This window comes from Podarcis gaigeae (assembly GCF_964106915.1).
Source record: "Podarcis gaigeae genome assembly, chromosome: 5".
Taxonomy (NCBI): domain Eukaryota; kingdom Metazoa; phylum Chordata; class Lepidosauria; order Squamata; family Lacertidae; genus Podarcis; species Podarcis gaigeae.
Window position 1 is genome coordinate 38,427,126 of NC_139681.1, and position 12,958 is coordinate 38,440,083.

Consider the following 12,958-nt stretch of genomic DNA (forward strand, 5'->3'; position numbering starts at 1 on the left):
AACTATTCAACCCAACCTTCCAAGCCTATATTTGCCAAATATGTTGATCTACTTGCCTGTCAGAGAGTCAAGGCTACGGATGACTTGCAAGCCAGACCTGGCCCTAAGGCAGTTATGTATCTCACCTGGCCCTCAACCAAGTTTTCAGCATGTAAATATTGCTCAGCTTCCTTTTGTAGGAAAGTGATGACGAGCGTCTGGAGTCTTCAGATAAAATTTATATTGTTGCTTTCTTGCACATGGCAAAAAAAATAAAAATAGTCAAGTAGCTCTTGGAGGGATTTTTCAGAAAGCCCACTAGTTCCTCAGTCCCCCTGCGTCAATGACCTCATACCATGTGAGCACATGAGCTCTTATAACCTTCCTTCAAGGTGGTGTCAATTTTATTTATTAGACGCTGACCATTTATGGAGTGGGTCAGATAATTAACTGCCCCCCCCAGGTGCAGTCTGGAGAGTAAAGAGGGATGAAGGGACAAATCTATTTCCAGGCCCATCTCTGATTTTGGCCATACTTTAAAACACCAGCACATTCCACCAAATTCTACTGTTTTCAGTGGAACTGCCAAGTCAAGTCTGCTTAGGATCAAGGTGTTAACTTGGCTGAACACACTCTCATAGCAGGTCAAAATTCCCCATATAAATGTAAACAAACACCAACATTCTAGCTGCAGAATTTTTTTTTATTTATGACATAATTTGGTTCACAGTATACATATAATTCCATTTAACTTTTGACCATGTGTCTGGATACACATAAAGGTACTTAAATGGTTTCAACATAATTAGTAAACAAGCTTTGAGTACGATTCTTAAATAGAAGGAAACTTTATTTCTATAGAAATAAAATTATCCATTTATGAATCCCAAGGACTCATAATTACAGTGCTTGCCTTAAAAAAAAAAAGGTTTAATACATGAAATAGCTTTAAAAATATTCTTAGAAAACACACTTATAAATAACTATTACACATTATAAATTTAAATATATAATATTGAATTTAGGACACTATGAAAAGCCATTGTGCATGTTTTAAATTCACCAAAACTTAAGTTAAGATCACAGTGATACTGTCCCGGAATTTATTAAACCCGACCATTGAAACTTGTGAATTTTGTTGGCAGATTGTCCTCTGGGTACACAGTAGGGCCAGTCTTCATTGTTGGTGGTCCATTTAAAAGTTGCCAGTCACAGTTCCGGGCCAACTCTACAGTAAAGATTTTTAGAAGAATCTTGGCAAATTCTTTGCCTACACAGCTTCTCAAGCCCCCTCCAAAAGGGATGAAGCTGAATCGTGAGGAGTCTTCTGGGAAAGGAGACATGAAGCGGTCGGGGTTGAATTCATCTTTGTTGGTGAAAAGCTCCGCAACATCATGTGTGTCACAGATACTGTAAATGACATTCCAACCTTTAGGAATCTGGTAGCCCTACAAGAAACAAGAGATGGAATGAGGACACAAAACAGAGACAATGGGTCACATGTATGGAGACATTTAGGAGAGATGAACGTCTTTTGAAAGATGATGCACCTCATCACAATGGCACTGGGGAAATGGATTCCAAGGCATGGTCTGGGTTCTACTCACTACATAGATTTACAGGCCATCTTCTTCTATAAAACTAAGGATTGATTTAACAGTGCACCTTTCTGATTTGTCTAACAGCTCCAGCAAGATGACCCAAGCCATCCCCTTACTCACTAAGGGTAATCTACACATGGGAAAGATGCTTCTTTCACCATTCAAAGCTGACCACCCGCTCAGGGAAGACAGAACGAATTCCATGCACCACTTCCTAGGCACATAGGACCTCTTAGGCTTTGGACCTCCAGATGTTACTAAACTACAAATCTCACCAGCCTTTGCAAGCATGGCCAATGGCCAGGAGTGATGGGAGGGTTGAGTTCAATTCAGTAACACCTGGAGGGCCAAAGCTGCCCTACACCTGCCACAGGTGATCAGTACCAAGAAAGTTCAGAGGCTACCATGTGTATAAAATGGGGAACAGCTGGTCCTACCATTAGGCAGAGTGAAATGACTGCTTAAGGCAGCAGATATGGGTGGAGAGCAGACAGGGCTTTGAGAATCACATGGCCTGGCCTACACCCCAATAGCTTGTCTGCTGTGGTCGAGGACTCTCTCAGCACTGAAGTCAGTGCTGGTATCCCTTGGTACATGAAACAGAGCACTATCTTGCCCTTTGCCTCAAGTAACAAAATGTCCCTGGCTGCCACACACACTTTCTCTAGAGCTACAGCTAATCTCTGTGAAACATAGCTCCCTAATTCATAATGCCTTAGGATGGCAACAACTTTATAGAAGGGGGAAAGAGGGCTGCTAGTTCCATACAGGTATTCCTACACCTTTTGTAAAGCTGCATAGTGGAGATTTTCAGCAGGTAGACTTTCTTCCTAGCATCACACTGGAGAAGTTGCAACTCCCAGAATTCTCTCTTGCACAAGGCATAGGAACAGCTTCAAGCACTTACTTTTCTGGCATGACAAATGTCATGAAAAGACAAAAAAAATTCCTTCCAGTAGCACCTTAAAGACCAACTAAGTTAGTTCTTGGTATGAGCTTTTGTGTGCATGCACACTTCTTAAGATACACATGTATCTGTGTATCTGAAGAAGTGTGCATGCACACGAAAGCTCATACCAAGAACTAACTTAGTTGGTCTTTAAGGTGCTACTGGAAGGAATTTTTTTTGTTTTGACTATGGCAGACCAACACGGCTACCTATCTGTAACTGTGTCATGAAAAGAGCTAGTTATGTCTGACTTATTCCAATACCAAAAGGAACAGGCTTAAGCACTCTGGAACAGAACAATTTCAATAGGTGCCATTTCCTCCCACACTGTGACTCTACAGAAACTACATCTGTGTAACTTGGACCCACATCATAATCCAAAAAGGACCATTTTCTTTCTCCCCAATCAGAGAATCAAAATTGCTTCAGAGAGGGACAGATAAAGCTTATCCCAAGGCATTGCAGCGATGCAGAAACTGTTGGAAGTTTGCTTCTTATAAAAATTCTAACTGTACTTTTTATTATTAAGGTATGAGCAGTCCAGTTATTGCTGCAATATTTTGTTGTGATGCTAAGCACTAAAAAAGGATCTCCATGGAAAAATCAGCAGAACTGAGATGTTATGGAGACTTAATGAAAATGGGCTTTGCCTGCTTACATTTAGCTCAAAAGTCTTGAGAGCCACTCTGAATCCTCCAGGAACTGGTGGGCTCAGACGGAGAGTCTCCTTGATGACACAGCCAGTGTACTTCAGTTGCTCCAAGAGTTCCATTTCCAAATGCTTCTCTTGGCTCATGTTGCCCAACAATCCCTGAAAACAAAGGATGTGTCTTGAGTACCAGTGTAGAGAGAAGGCTTAGCGATCCAGCACCCAACACCCTACAGGACCATCTGCATTCATGCAATAGGTCCCAAAGCAAGATCCCACGTAGTCACAGGAAAAGAACTTCCAGGATAAGGTCACATTCACGCCATACATTTAAAAAGCAGTATCCATGCAGCATTAAACAGCCATGGTTTCCCACAAAATATTATGGGAGCTGTAGTTTGTTATGGGTGCTTGGAGTTGCAAGGAGACCCCTTAATTCCCCTCACAGAACTACCATTCCCAGAGTTCCCTGTGAAGACAGATTGTTTAAAATGGCATGTTTAAAAGTGACATTTCCCGCCACTTCCTTTTGCACCTGAAAGTGAAAGCAAAGATTTTAGACCCATTCTGACTTCTTTCCTCCACATACTTTTGTTGCCACTTCCTGAATGGTGTTTTGTTTATTTTGTATTTTTAGTAAAGATTTCTGCCCACATATTTCCTGGCACAATCTACATGCCACTCAAGTGATGTACTTCCCAATAGCCTGGAAGACCCTTGCTCGGTTTGAAATACACACCTGTAAAGTTTACCACATGCACGGCACAGACATCTGTTGATTAATGACAGTCACAATAAAATGAGATTTAATCAATTAAATATGGATTGAGGTGTGTTAACAAAACTTACGTAACTATAACAGACTGTTATATTGGTTCCTGGCAGAGTTGGCCCTGCCATTAGACAGCCTCAGGCAGCAACGCCCCCAAGGCAGGAACCCCTCAAGTGGCTTACCTGCCCCACTGCCTCCAGAAGCAGCGCCGGCATCATGCAAGATCTTATGGAGAAATCTTACGGTTTGGGTGAGAACTTGCCTGAAATTGGCGCAGATGCCAGTACTGCTTCTCCATCACTGATGGAGGCAGCAGGGTGAATGAAGAATGGGCACCATCTGCAGCAGTGGTAGCAGTGGCAGGGCAAGGCGGCATTTCCTGTTTCACCTCTAGCGGTGAAACGGGACACAATGCCCCTGGTTCTTGGCAACAATTTCCTTTTAAGAGAACAGGGAACGTTTCATCTGCCAGTGATATTTTCTTATCTTTGAAACATTAACCATCTAGAAAAAGACACTGCCCATTTAAACGGGGGATGTCTTTTTTATATTAAAAAAATCATAATATTTTAATTAGTAAAGCTAATCTTTATCTCTTTATATCAGTACTTCTACAAAGGGAAATGTTTTATATACACTCTAGTGGATAAGATATATACAAAGAGACCGGCAGAAGTTTGGCATATTCAGTACAGACCTTGGGCAGCAGTCAACTAAATAGTTGCATTACCATACCCAAATCTGCTCCAGAAGATTGGGGAAAACCCCAGAACAGATTTAAGGGGTGAGCTGGGGGAGGTCATTCTGTTGCACAAATGAGAAATCACCTTAAAAACGTAAAGGTAAAGGACCACTGACAGTTAAGTCCAGTCGCGAATGACTCTGGGGTTGCGGCGCTCATCTCACTTTACTGGCCGAGAGAGCCAATGTTTGTCCGCAGAGTTTTTCCAGGTGATGTGGCCAGCATGGCTAAGCCACTTCTGGCAAAACCAGAGCAGCACACGGAAACGCCATTTACCTTCCCGCCAGAGCGGTACCTATTTATCTACTTGCACTTTGACGTGCTTTTGAACTGCTAGGTTGGCAGGAGCTGGGACTGAACTGAGCTGAGCTCACCCCGTCACGGGGATTCGAACCGCCGACCTTCCGATGACCAAGTCCAAGAGGCTCAGTGGTTTAGACCACAGCACCAAATGCAACCCCTTTAGCATCATACCTGAGCATCATTCCACCTCTTTATTAATAGCTTTGATAATATGACCAGCCTCATTTGTAATCTGTGCCAGCAGGGTTTCCAAACCAAGTCTCCCAGCTCCATTTCCAAGACTGTCTACAGGATCACAGCAGCCTGCTTCATGCATGGTGCAGCCTGACTTCCAAACACTTAGACAACACCCACCTTCTCTTGCAATTCCTTCCTCACTTTCTGCAGCACGTCTTGGTGAAGGCCTAGGAAAGTAATCAAGGACGTTGCAGCACTGGCAGTTGTCTCGTGCCCAGCAAAAAGAAGCTCCGTCGCAGATTCTTTCAGCTCCTTTAGATGGAGAGGAAAAACAGGAGAAAGAACATCAGCCTGTACTTTGCACCAGAATCCTTTTACTTCAAGGCTATCACACACACACACAGTGGCTTCCCAGGGATACAGATTCCGGTACTTAATGGCCATGTTGTTGTGCTGAGTTCATGGGTACCTCTTATTGCTCTATGATTATTTTTTGTATTTTACAAATGTCCAAAGACCACGTGACTTTGGACAGCATAGCATCATTGTAACATATATTTTGCCCAGAGTTTTGCAACAAAAATTGGCTTGTTAGACTGGAAGCAGTAGGAGCGACAGTTGTTACTTCCTGCAAATACCCATCACTATACCCTTTCAACATGTGGCCTCCCAAAATTGCTGCTGATCAGTCAATGATTCTTCCTTTCCCCTAAACCCCTCACCATCCAAGCCCCCTTTCCTGCTTTGTCCTCGAAAATCCTCACTGACAAACAGGTCTTCTCCTTCCCCTTCCAGTTCTGCCAGTCTTAACGGTCTATTCTTCTCCCAGTGCTTTCTAGGGCTACCACCTTTCCATTCCACACCTTCCCCCTTGGCTTCAAATTGCACACTCAATATCCACCTGCTCTTCTCCACCTGAATATACTGCAATCCATTCCCTTTACTTTCCACATTCCTTTGACATCTGCATTGCTGATTTAAGAAATGACGGGAGAGGCTGATGCACATAGTTATCAGCCACTCCCTAGTCAGCCACTTTACCCTACTAAAGATGACACCAACTTGCCCTAAAGATGGTTTGATAATGCACAAGAACATGAGGCAGAAGGATAGCAGGTCACACTGCATGGTCTATGGCAGGGTTTCCTAAACTTGGGTCTCCATGTTTTTGGACTACAACTCCCATCACTCCTGACTACGGGTCCTGCTAGCTAGGGATGATGAGAGTCCATACAGAGATGGAGAGCCAAATTTGAGAATCCCTGGTCTATGGGATGGCGCAGGGCATGTGAAGGGAGGAAGAGGGGAAATCCCATTGTGCTAGTACTAATCCTTGCACTAGCTGGACTTCCACTTCTGTTCTCTACTGTCACTTTCCATCTGGTTTTCCCACAACAATTGCATCTTGCTGAGTCAAATTCATTAACTATCTGATAATCCCTTGCAATGAGAAGCGAGAAATCTTCCACTGACTAAGAGCAGAGTTGAAGAAGGTAGGATACAGAGGGAGCCAAGCAAGTAACGTGGTGATAAACTGGGTCTAAGGCAGTAGAGAGATCAGGAAGGATAGGAGCACAGTATTCACCTTTAAATCGGGCAAGCAGCAAGGATATCATTTTTGAGCTTAGTGAAGTCCATTGCAGAGGAGAAGAGAAAAAAGTCAGGTTGTAAGGCAGGGGTGGGGAACTTTTGGTCCTCCAGATGCTCCTGGGCTTAACTTCCCATCAGTCCTAGTCAGCACAGCCAATAGTCAATAATGATGGGATGTCCACCAACATCTGGAGGGCCACAGGTTCCTCATTCCTGTACTGCAGAGTCAAGACAAGAGCGTGGTTGTAAGAGACAGTAGAAGCAAGCACTTTCCAGGAATTAAGAAACATGCAAGAGAAAATGGCTGGTAGTTAGATGTCAAGTTAACACTTATCTGACTCAGCCCTCTAGGTGACACTGCCACTATCATTTCAGATTGCTCCGTAACTGCTGCTCCTATTGCGTGATTTTTTATTGGTATTGTTGCATGTTTTAGGAATTGGTTTGGTGTTGGGGAATGTTCTCATTGACCCACCCAGGTGTAGAGCAGGATATAAATGGGCTAAATAAATAAGCAAGAGTGGAGCACAGCACGGGTCTCAAACCCTGTTGTGAATTAAAAGAACAAAGCTGCCATAGGTTTAGCACCCAAGTGTGAACTAGTCCCATGGCTGGACTGCTCCACTTGTGAGTGCATGGGCATATTCACAATCTGAATATTCCTCCATGCCAAACATAAAAACCCGGCCGCTTTGAAAACTTGGACATCCAGGTGATGGGTTCTAACCCAGTTTTCCACAAATAGTGATTTCATGGGACAAAGGTATATTATGCATCCTTCTGTGCGTAGTCTAAAAAACCCTAAAAACTAAAGACTAAGGAGTTTTAGGAGAAGGGCAGGGTAGCTAAGAAAACTGGAGAGCAGCTCCAGTTGTGCCCACTTCCTACACACTGAGCACTGAGATCCTTATGAGAATTTGAGGACCATAACAATTCATTGATCAGCCAGTTGTTTAATACTACTACTACTATTACTACTACTAATAGTAATAATAATAATTTTAGTATTTGTACCCTGCCCATCTGACTGGGTTACCCCACCACTCTGGGCAGCTTCCAGCATATACAAAAACATATCACTAGGATGCAACTAGCATTTTCCCATTGATTTCAGAGGGGCCCAACTAACCTTATGCCTGTTGCAACAAGAGGACATCAACTAAAACAAATTAGTCATCATCACCACCACCACTATTATAATATTCCAACTGCCCACCACCCCACCCCATGTGCTGAAGCCAGAGAACACAGATCGCTCCTCCTCACCATTTTACTGTCACAGCGACCCTGTAGGATAGGCTGAGAAACAGACTGACCCAAAGTCACTCTCAAGCGGCTTCATGGCTGGGTGGAGATTCAAAGCTCTCTCGCTCAGAGTCCAACACTTGTAACCACTACAACCACACTAGCTCTCAAAGAATTCGATTTTCCCTTTAGAACTATGCCTTGTTCCTACAGAACATGCATGCAGCTTTAAAAGCAGCCAATTAAAACTCATGTAATCAACTAAGGTTTCTTAACAGGTGACAGACCTAATAGGCGGCAACCTTACCTGTAAGCTCAATGGCACTTATTTCTGAACAGACATGTACAGGAATATATATACCCCGAGAGTCCAATGAATGAACATTACTTCAATTCAAAGAAAGGTGGGTTTTTTTATTAAAAACAAAACAAAACCCTGAATGGGATGCCAAACATCCAGGCAGGTCACCACCTGAGAAGGCCAGCCCACTGCTTTCCATCACAACATAAAAGGTAAAGGTAAAGGACCCCTGACATATTAAGTCCAGTCTCGGTTGCGGCATTCATCTCGCTTTATTGGCCGAGGGAGCCGACGTTTGTCCGCAGACAGTTTTTCCGGGTCATGTGGTCAGCATGACTAAGCCACTTCTGGCAAAACCAGAGCAACGCACGGAAATGCCGTTTACCTTCCCACTGGAGTGGTACCTATTTATCTACTTGCACTTTGACATGCTTTCGGACTGCTGGGTTGGCAGGAGCAGGGACCGAGCAACGGGAGCTCACCCTGCTGTGGGGATTCGAACTGCTGACCTTCCAATCAGTAAGCCCTAGGCTCAGTGGTTTAGACCACAGCGCCACCCATGTCCCAGCACCACCCATCACAACATGCCGCACAGTAAATAATAAAACACCCCTGCAGAAAAAAAATTGAGGTATGTCAAGGAGAACTATATTTTAAAATCAGTGTTTTGAATGATCCTGGGGAAAGGATGCTTTCTAAAATGAGCATAAAATAGGAACAAAGGGCATCAAAGTCTGCTGGGGGGTTCTCCGAATGAAGAGCACGATGGCCTTGCGCGCGCGCACACACACGCACGCACACCAATACAATCTCTATTTTAATGCTGCACAGACAGGCAGAAAGCCTTTCTCAGACATGGAGATCTAACAGCAAAGGAAGAATTGTTGAGTTTAGTCCGTCCTGTCACTACACACAGAAACCCTGAATGCTCTAAACAGGACACCTACTCTGATTAGACAGATATTTCCAGCCCCTTTACAAAGTGGGGGGGGGACTATGTTTAAGTCCATCATTTGAATGGAGGAAATGCCGATAGTGCTTTCTCCGCAAGTGAATCTGCCTGACCAGGAAAGGCTGCACCTGGTGACTTCTGCCTGCTATGCAGCCTTTAAAAACCCAGCCTGGCAACCCTAACTTTGAAAGAGCAGGTGCTTGACTCGGGGGCATTCTAGAGTCCCTGGTGGCTACTAGACCACCTCCAGCACTGGAATCCCCGGCCCCCAAAGCTGAGAGAGAGAGAGAGAGAGAGAGAGAGAGAGAGAGAGAGAGAGAGAGAGAGAGAGAGAGCCCGGTCAGGATCCCAGCACCTTGGGACCTCTCCCCACCTGCATGTTGAGCTGCTCCCCGTTGCCCTGCGTGTGCTCCATCAGCAACTGCAGCGCGTCCTTGTAGCCGTCGGGGGGCTCCTTCCCGGCCAGCTTCGCCTGGATGCTCTCCTCGATCTTGGCGTGGATGACATCGCGCGCCCTCAAGCCCTGGAAGCAAGAGCGGGAACCCTTCAGAGAGGCGGGCTCCCCTCTCCTGAGCGCCACTTGCCATGTCCGGGCAGGGGCTCCCCCTCGGGCCACCTCCCTCCCCCACAACCTCTCAGACCACCCTTTACCTTGTAGAGGCCGCTGAAAGGCAAGTCGATGGGCAGCGAGAAGAGGTTGCGGATCATCTCCTCGAAGGCCTCCATGAGGTGCTGCTCGCCGTCCGAGCCCGCCGTCGGGCTGGGCCGGAAGCCCAGTAGGATGCGCATGGCGATGCGGAACATGAGGCGTTTCACCTCCGGGTAAACCAGCAGGCAAGAGCCGGCGCTCACCAGGAGCCATTGGCGCAGGCAGGCGCTCACCTCTTCCTGGATGACCGGCATGTAGTGCTGCAGGGCCTCCCGGGAGAAAGCGCGCATGATTACCTGCGGCGGAAGGAGAGGCGGTTACTTTTAAGGGGACCCTCGCTCGGGAATAATTTTTTTAAAGAAAAAAACCCACAAAGCTAAACAAGTGCTCCAAGTCTGGCGGAAAGCCGCAGCGCTTCGTCCTGCGTTCTTCTGCTTGCCAAGCGGGTCCTCCCACAAAAAATTGGCGAGAGGTATTTTTTAAAGAGGTCTGCGCGCCCGCGGTTAAAAACTTTGGTGGCGCGTTTGGCAAGGCCGTGGATTCGAATCCAGAGGTTTGTTTCTGCCTTGCTGCAAGCCAAGACCAGGGGCGCGGAGAGCCAGCCTCGTACCCCCGATTTGAAAGGCACTTGCGTCCAAGTAAGTCTGCTCAGGAGTCGACCCAAATGCAAACAGGTTCCAGGCGCTAAACTCGGCGATTAAGGCTGCAAGCAGATGGCTGGACATCAGAGTAAATCCCACCGAACTCGACGGGGCGGATCGAGGCTCCAAAAGTCCCCAGTTCAAAGCAGAGGAGAGAGAAAGCTGTTGTTTCGCGGTTTTGAGTTAGGAGGCGCCTTTCCAAAAGAAAACCTTCGGAGAAGGACTGTGGGGAGTTGGGGGGGGCGTCAACAGTGCGGTTTCCTCCAAATGTCGCTTCGCATTTTGGCACTCCTGCGCCCCACGACTTGAAAGGGAAGAAAGCACCTTTGAAATCAAGGAGACTTCGCCGCGTGATGTGGAAGGCCGGGGCGCCAAGACCTCTTTTTATGGTCTCTCGATTGCTCCTTTTTACTTCTCGAGGCTATTTATGGAAGGCGCCATTCGTTTTATGGGAGTCGCTTTTATTGGAACGGACTTTCCCCCAGATGTGTTTTTAGCACCCTGGCCTTCTAACCTCGTCCTCTTTCCCTTAGAACTCTTCCCGAGAAAGCCAGAGCCGACCTGTGTTTACGCAGAAATAAAAGCCCATCACCGAACACGTCGGGGATTTCTTCCAGGAAGCAGGCAGGCAGGCAGAGAAACGCGCGCGGGCTTGCAATCCCGGAACACGCTTCGACTGCAGTCCTGCCTGGGAAAAACCCGACGTGAAATCAGTGTGACTTCTGAGTATACGTGCCTAGGATTGAGTTGCTACTAAGAAGAAGAAGCGCGTTCCACAGACCTGCGTGGAATTCTTAAGATTCCAAGTTGAGGCTGAAATCTAGAATTTGGGGGCTCTCTCATTTCAGTGAAAATCAGCGCCCTCTCCAAGAGCCGAGGGCAGACTTCTGGAGCAGATCCCCCCGCCCCCACTGGCGCCATCGGGGGCAGAAGTCCAGGCCCCCAGTCCGTAAAATGAGCAGAAAGAGGTCCCCACTACACAGCCGGGCTACGAAAGGAAAGGAATCTTCAGAAGTCCAGAATCAAAAGTCACCTAACGGCTCCACAACTTCCCTCACCCGCGGGCTAGGAGCCACCCCAACCCGCTACACGGAGCCCTTCTCCCTCCGGCCCCACCGAGGCTAGCGTGCCTTTCAGAGAGCTGCCCCCCGCCCTCGCCCCGGAGCTACGGCGGTGCCTCCTTCGTCCGGCAGAGCCGCTCCCCGCTTGCCTTCTTGCGGTGCTTGTGCTGCCCGTCGTGGAGGTTGGAGAGGCAGCCGGCGCCCAGGATGGTGCGCACCGACGCCGGCCACTGGACTGCCACCAGCCGGTGCTCGCCCAGCAGGATGTGGCGCACGTTGTCCACCCCCATCACGCGCACCGTGGGCCGCCCGAAGAGGTGCGTCTTGTAGATGTAGCCGTACTTGCGCCGCTTCAGTTGCAGGAATTTCCGCCGCTGCAAAAAGAGAGCGAAAAGAAGAGGGGTGGATCAATCTGGGGAGCCCAAAGGCACCTGTTTGGTTTGTTTTCTCTTTCTCTCTCCCCCGTCGTCCCTCTTCCTTCTCCTCACCTGCAACACTAACTGCAGCGTCTCCCCGAAAAAGGGCAGCCCCATGGTGCCCGGGGGCAGAGGCAGCGGGCAGCTGGGATCGCGGCCGCGCAGGCAGTACAAGTCCCACAGCTTCACTGCGGCCAGGAAGAGGAGCAGCGGCAGCAGCACGAAGGTGAGCACAGCGCTGGGCAGCAAGGCAGAGAAACCCATGCTGGCCGCCGGGGCCGGGCTGCAGCGAGCGGGGCGGGCACCTGCCGTCAGGCGGGCGGGCAGGCTGGCAGACTTCCCCCGGGGGCTGGCGAGTGAGCGCAAGGGCCCAGCGCCGCGGCGGGGGCCCCCTTTTATAGGCATCCTCGGCCCAGGTCGCTGCCCACTTTACCTTGGGCCGTGCGATCAATTAGTTCACCGAAAGTTCATCCTTAATTGCCCCTCGGGCCCGGCAGGCTCCGCCCCGTCGATGCACTCTGCCTGCCTTGGGCGGGCTCTGCGCTTTCCCCGTCTCCGCCTCTCTCCTGCGCTCTGCAGAAAGCACTTGGGAGCCAGCCGCAGTTGCAAAGCGGATGCTGAGCGCCTCTCCTGCCTCCGCAGATGTCCTCGCAGCCCCCACGCCAAGCCAAGCCAAGCAAGCAGCTTGACTGGGAAAGGCAGGTGCGCTTGGGTCAAGCAGCCGTCTAGGGCGAGCCTAGGCGCAGTGGCTCAGAGGGAAACCTTCGCTGGGTTCCCAATAAGGCCTACTCTCCCGTAAAGGCAGCCAAGTGCTCCGGGGCACATCCAGTGGCTGCCAGCAGGAAGGACCCTGCCCTACGGTTGGAGCGTTTGTGGACACTTATGCGCGCAACGAGGCTGCAGTCTTGAGTAGCCGTACACAGTTGGGTTG

General features: G+C 48.3%; 1 protein-coding gene across 1 annotated transcript; it reads right to left on the bottom strand.

Annotated features, from left to right (window-relative positions):
* Nucleotides 1-666: 666 nt before the first annotated feature.
* Nucleotides 667-12,741, bottom strand: CYP26A1 (cytochrome P450 family 26 subfamily A member 1). Its single transcript, XM_083740914.1, has 7 exons — nucleotides 12,100-12,741; nucleotides 11,761-11,985; nucleotides 9,912-10,205; nucleotides 9,634-9,783; nucleotides 5,350-5,484; nucleotides 3,188-3,340; nucleotides 667-1,427 (listed from the first exon to the last, which is right to left on the bottom strand). The coding sequence occupies exons 1-7, from the start codon at nucleotides 12,430-12,432 to the stop codon at nucleotides 1,086-1,088; spliced, it is 1,632 nt and encodes a 543-aa protein (XP_083597040.1). The 5' UTR covers nucleotides 12,433-12,741; the 3' UTR covers nucleotides 667-1,085.
* Nucleotides 12,742-12,958: the final 217 nt, after the last annotated feature.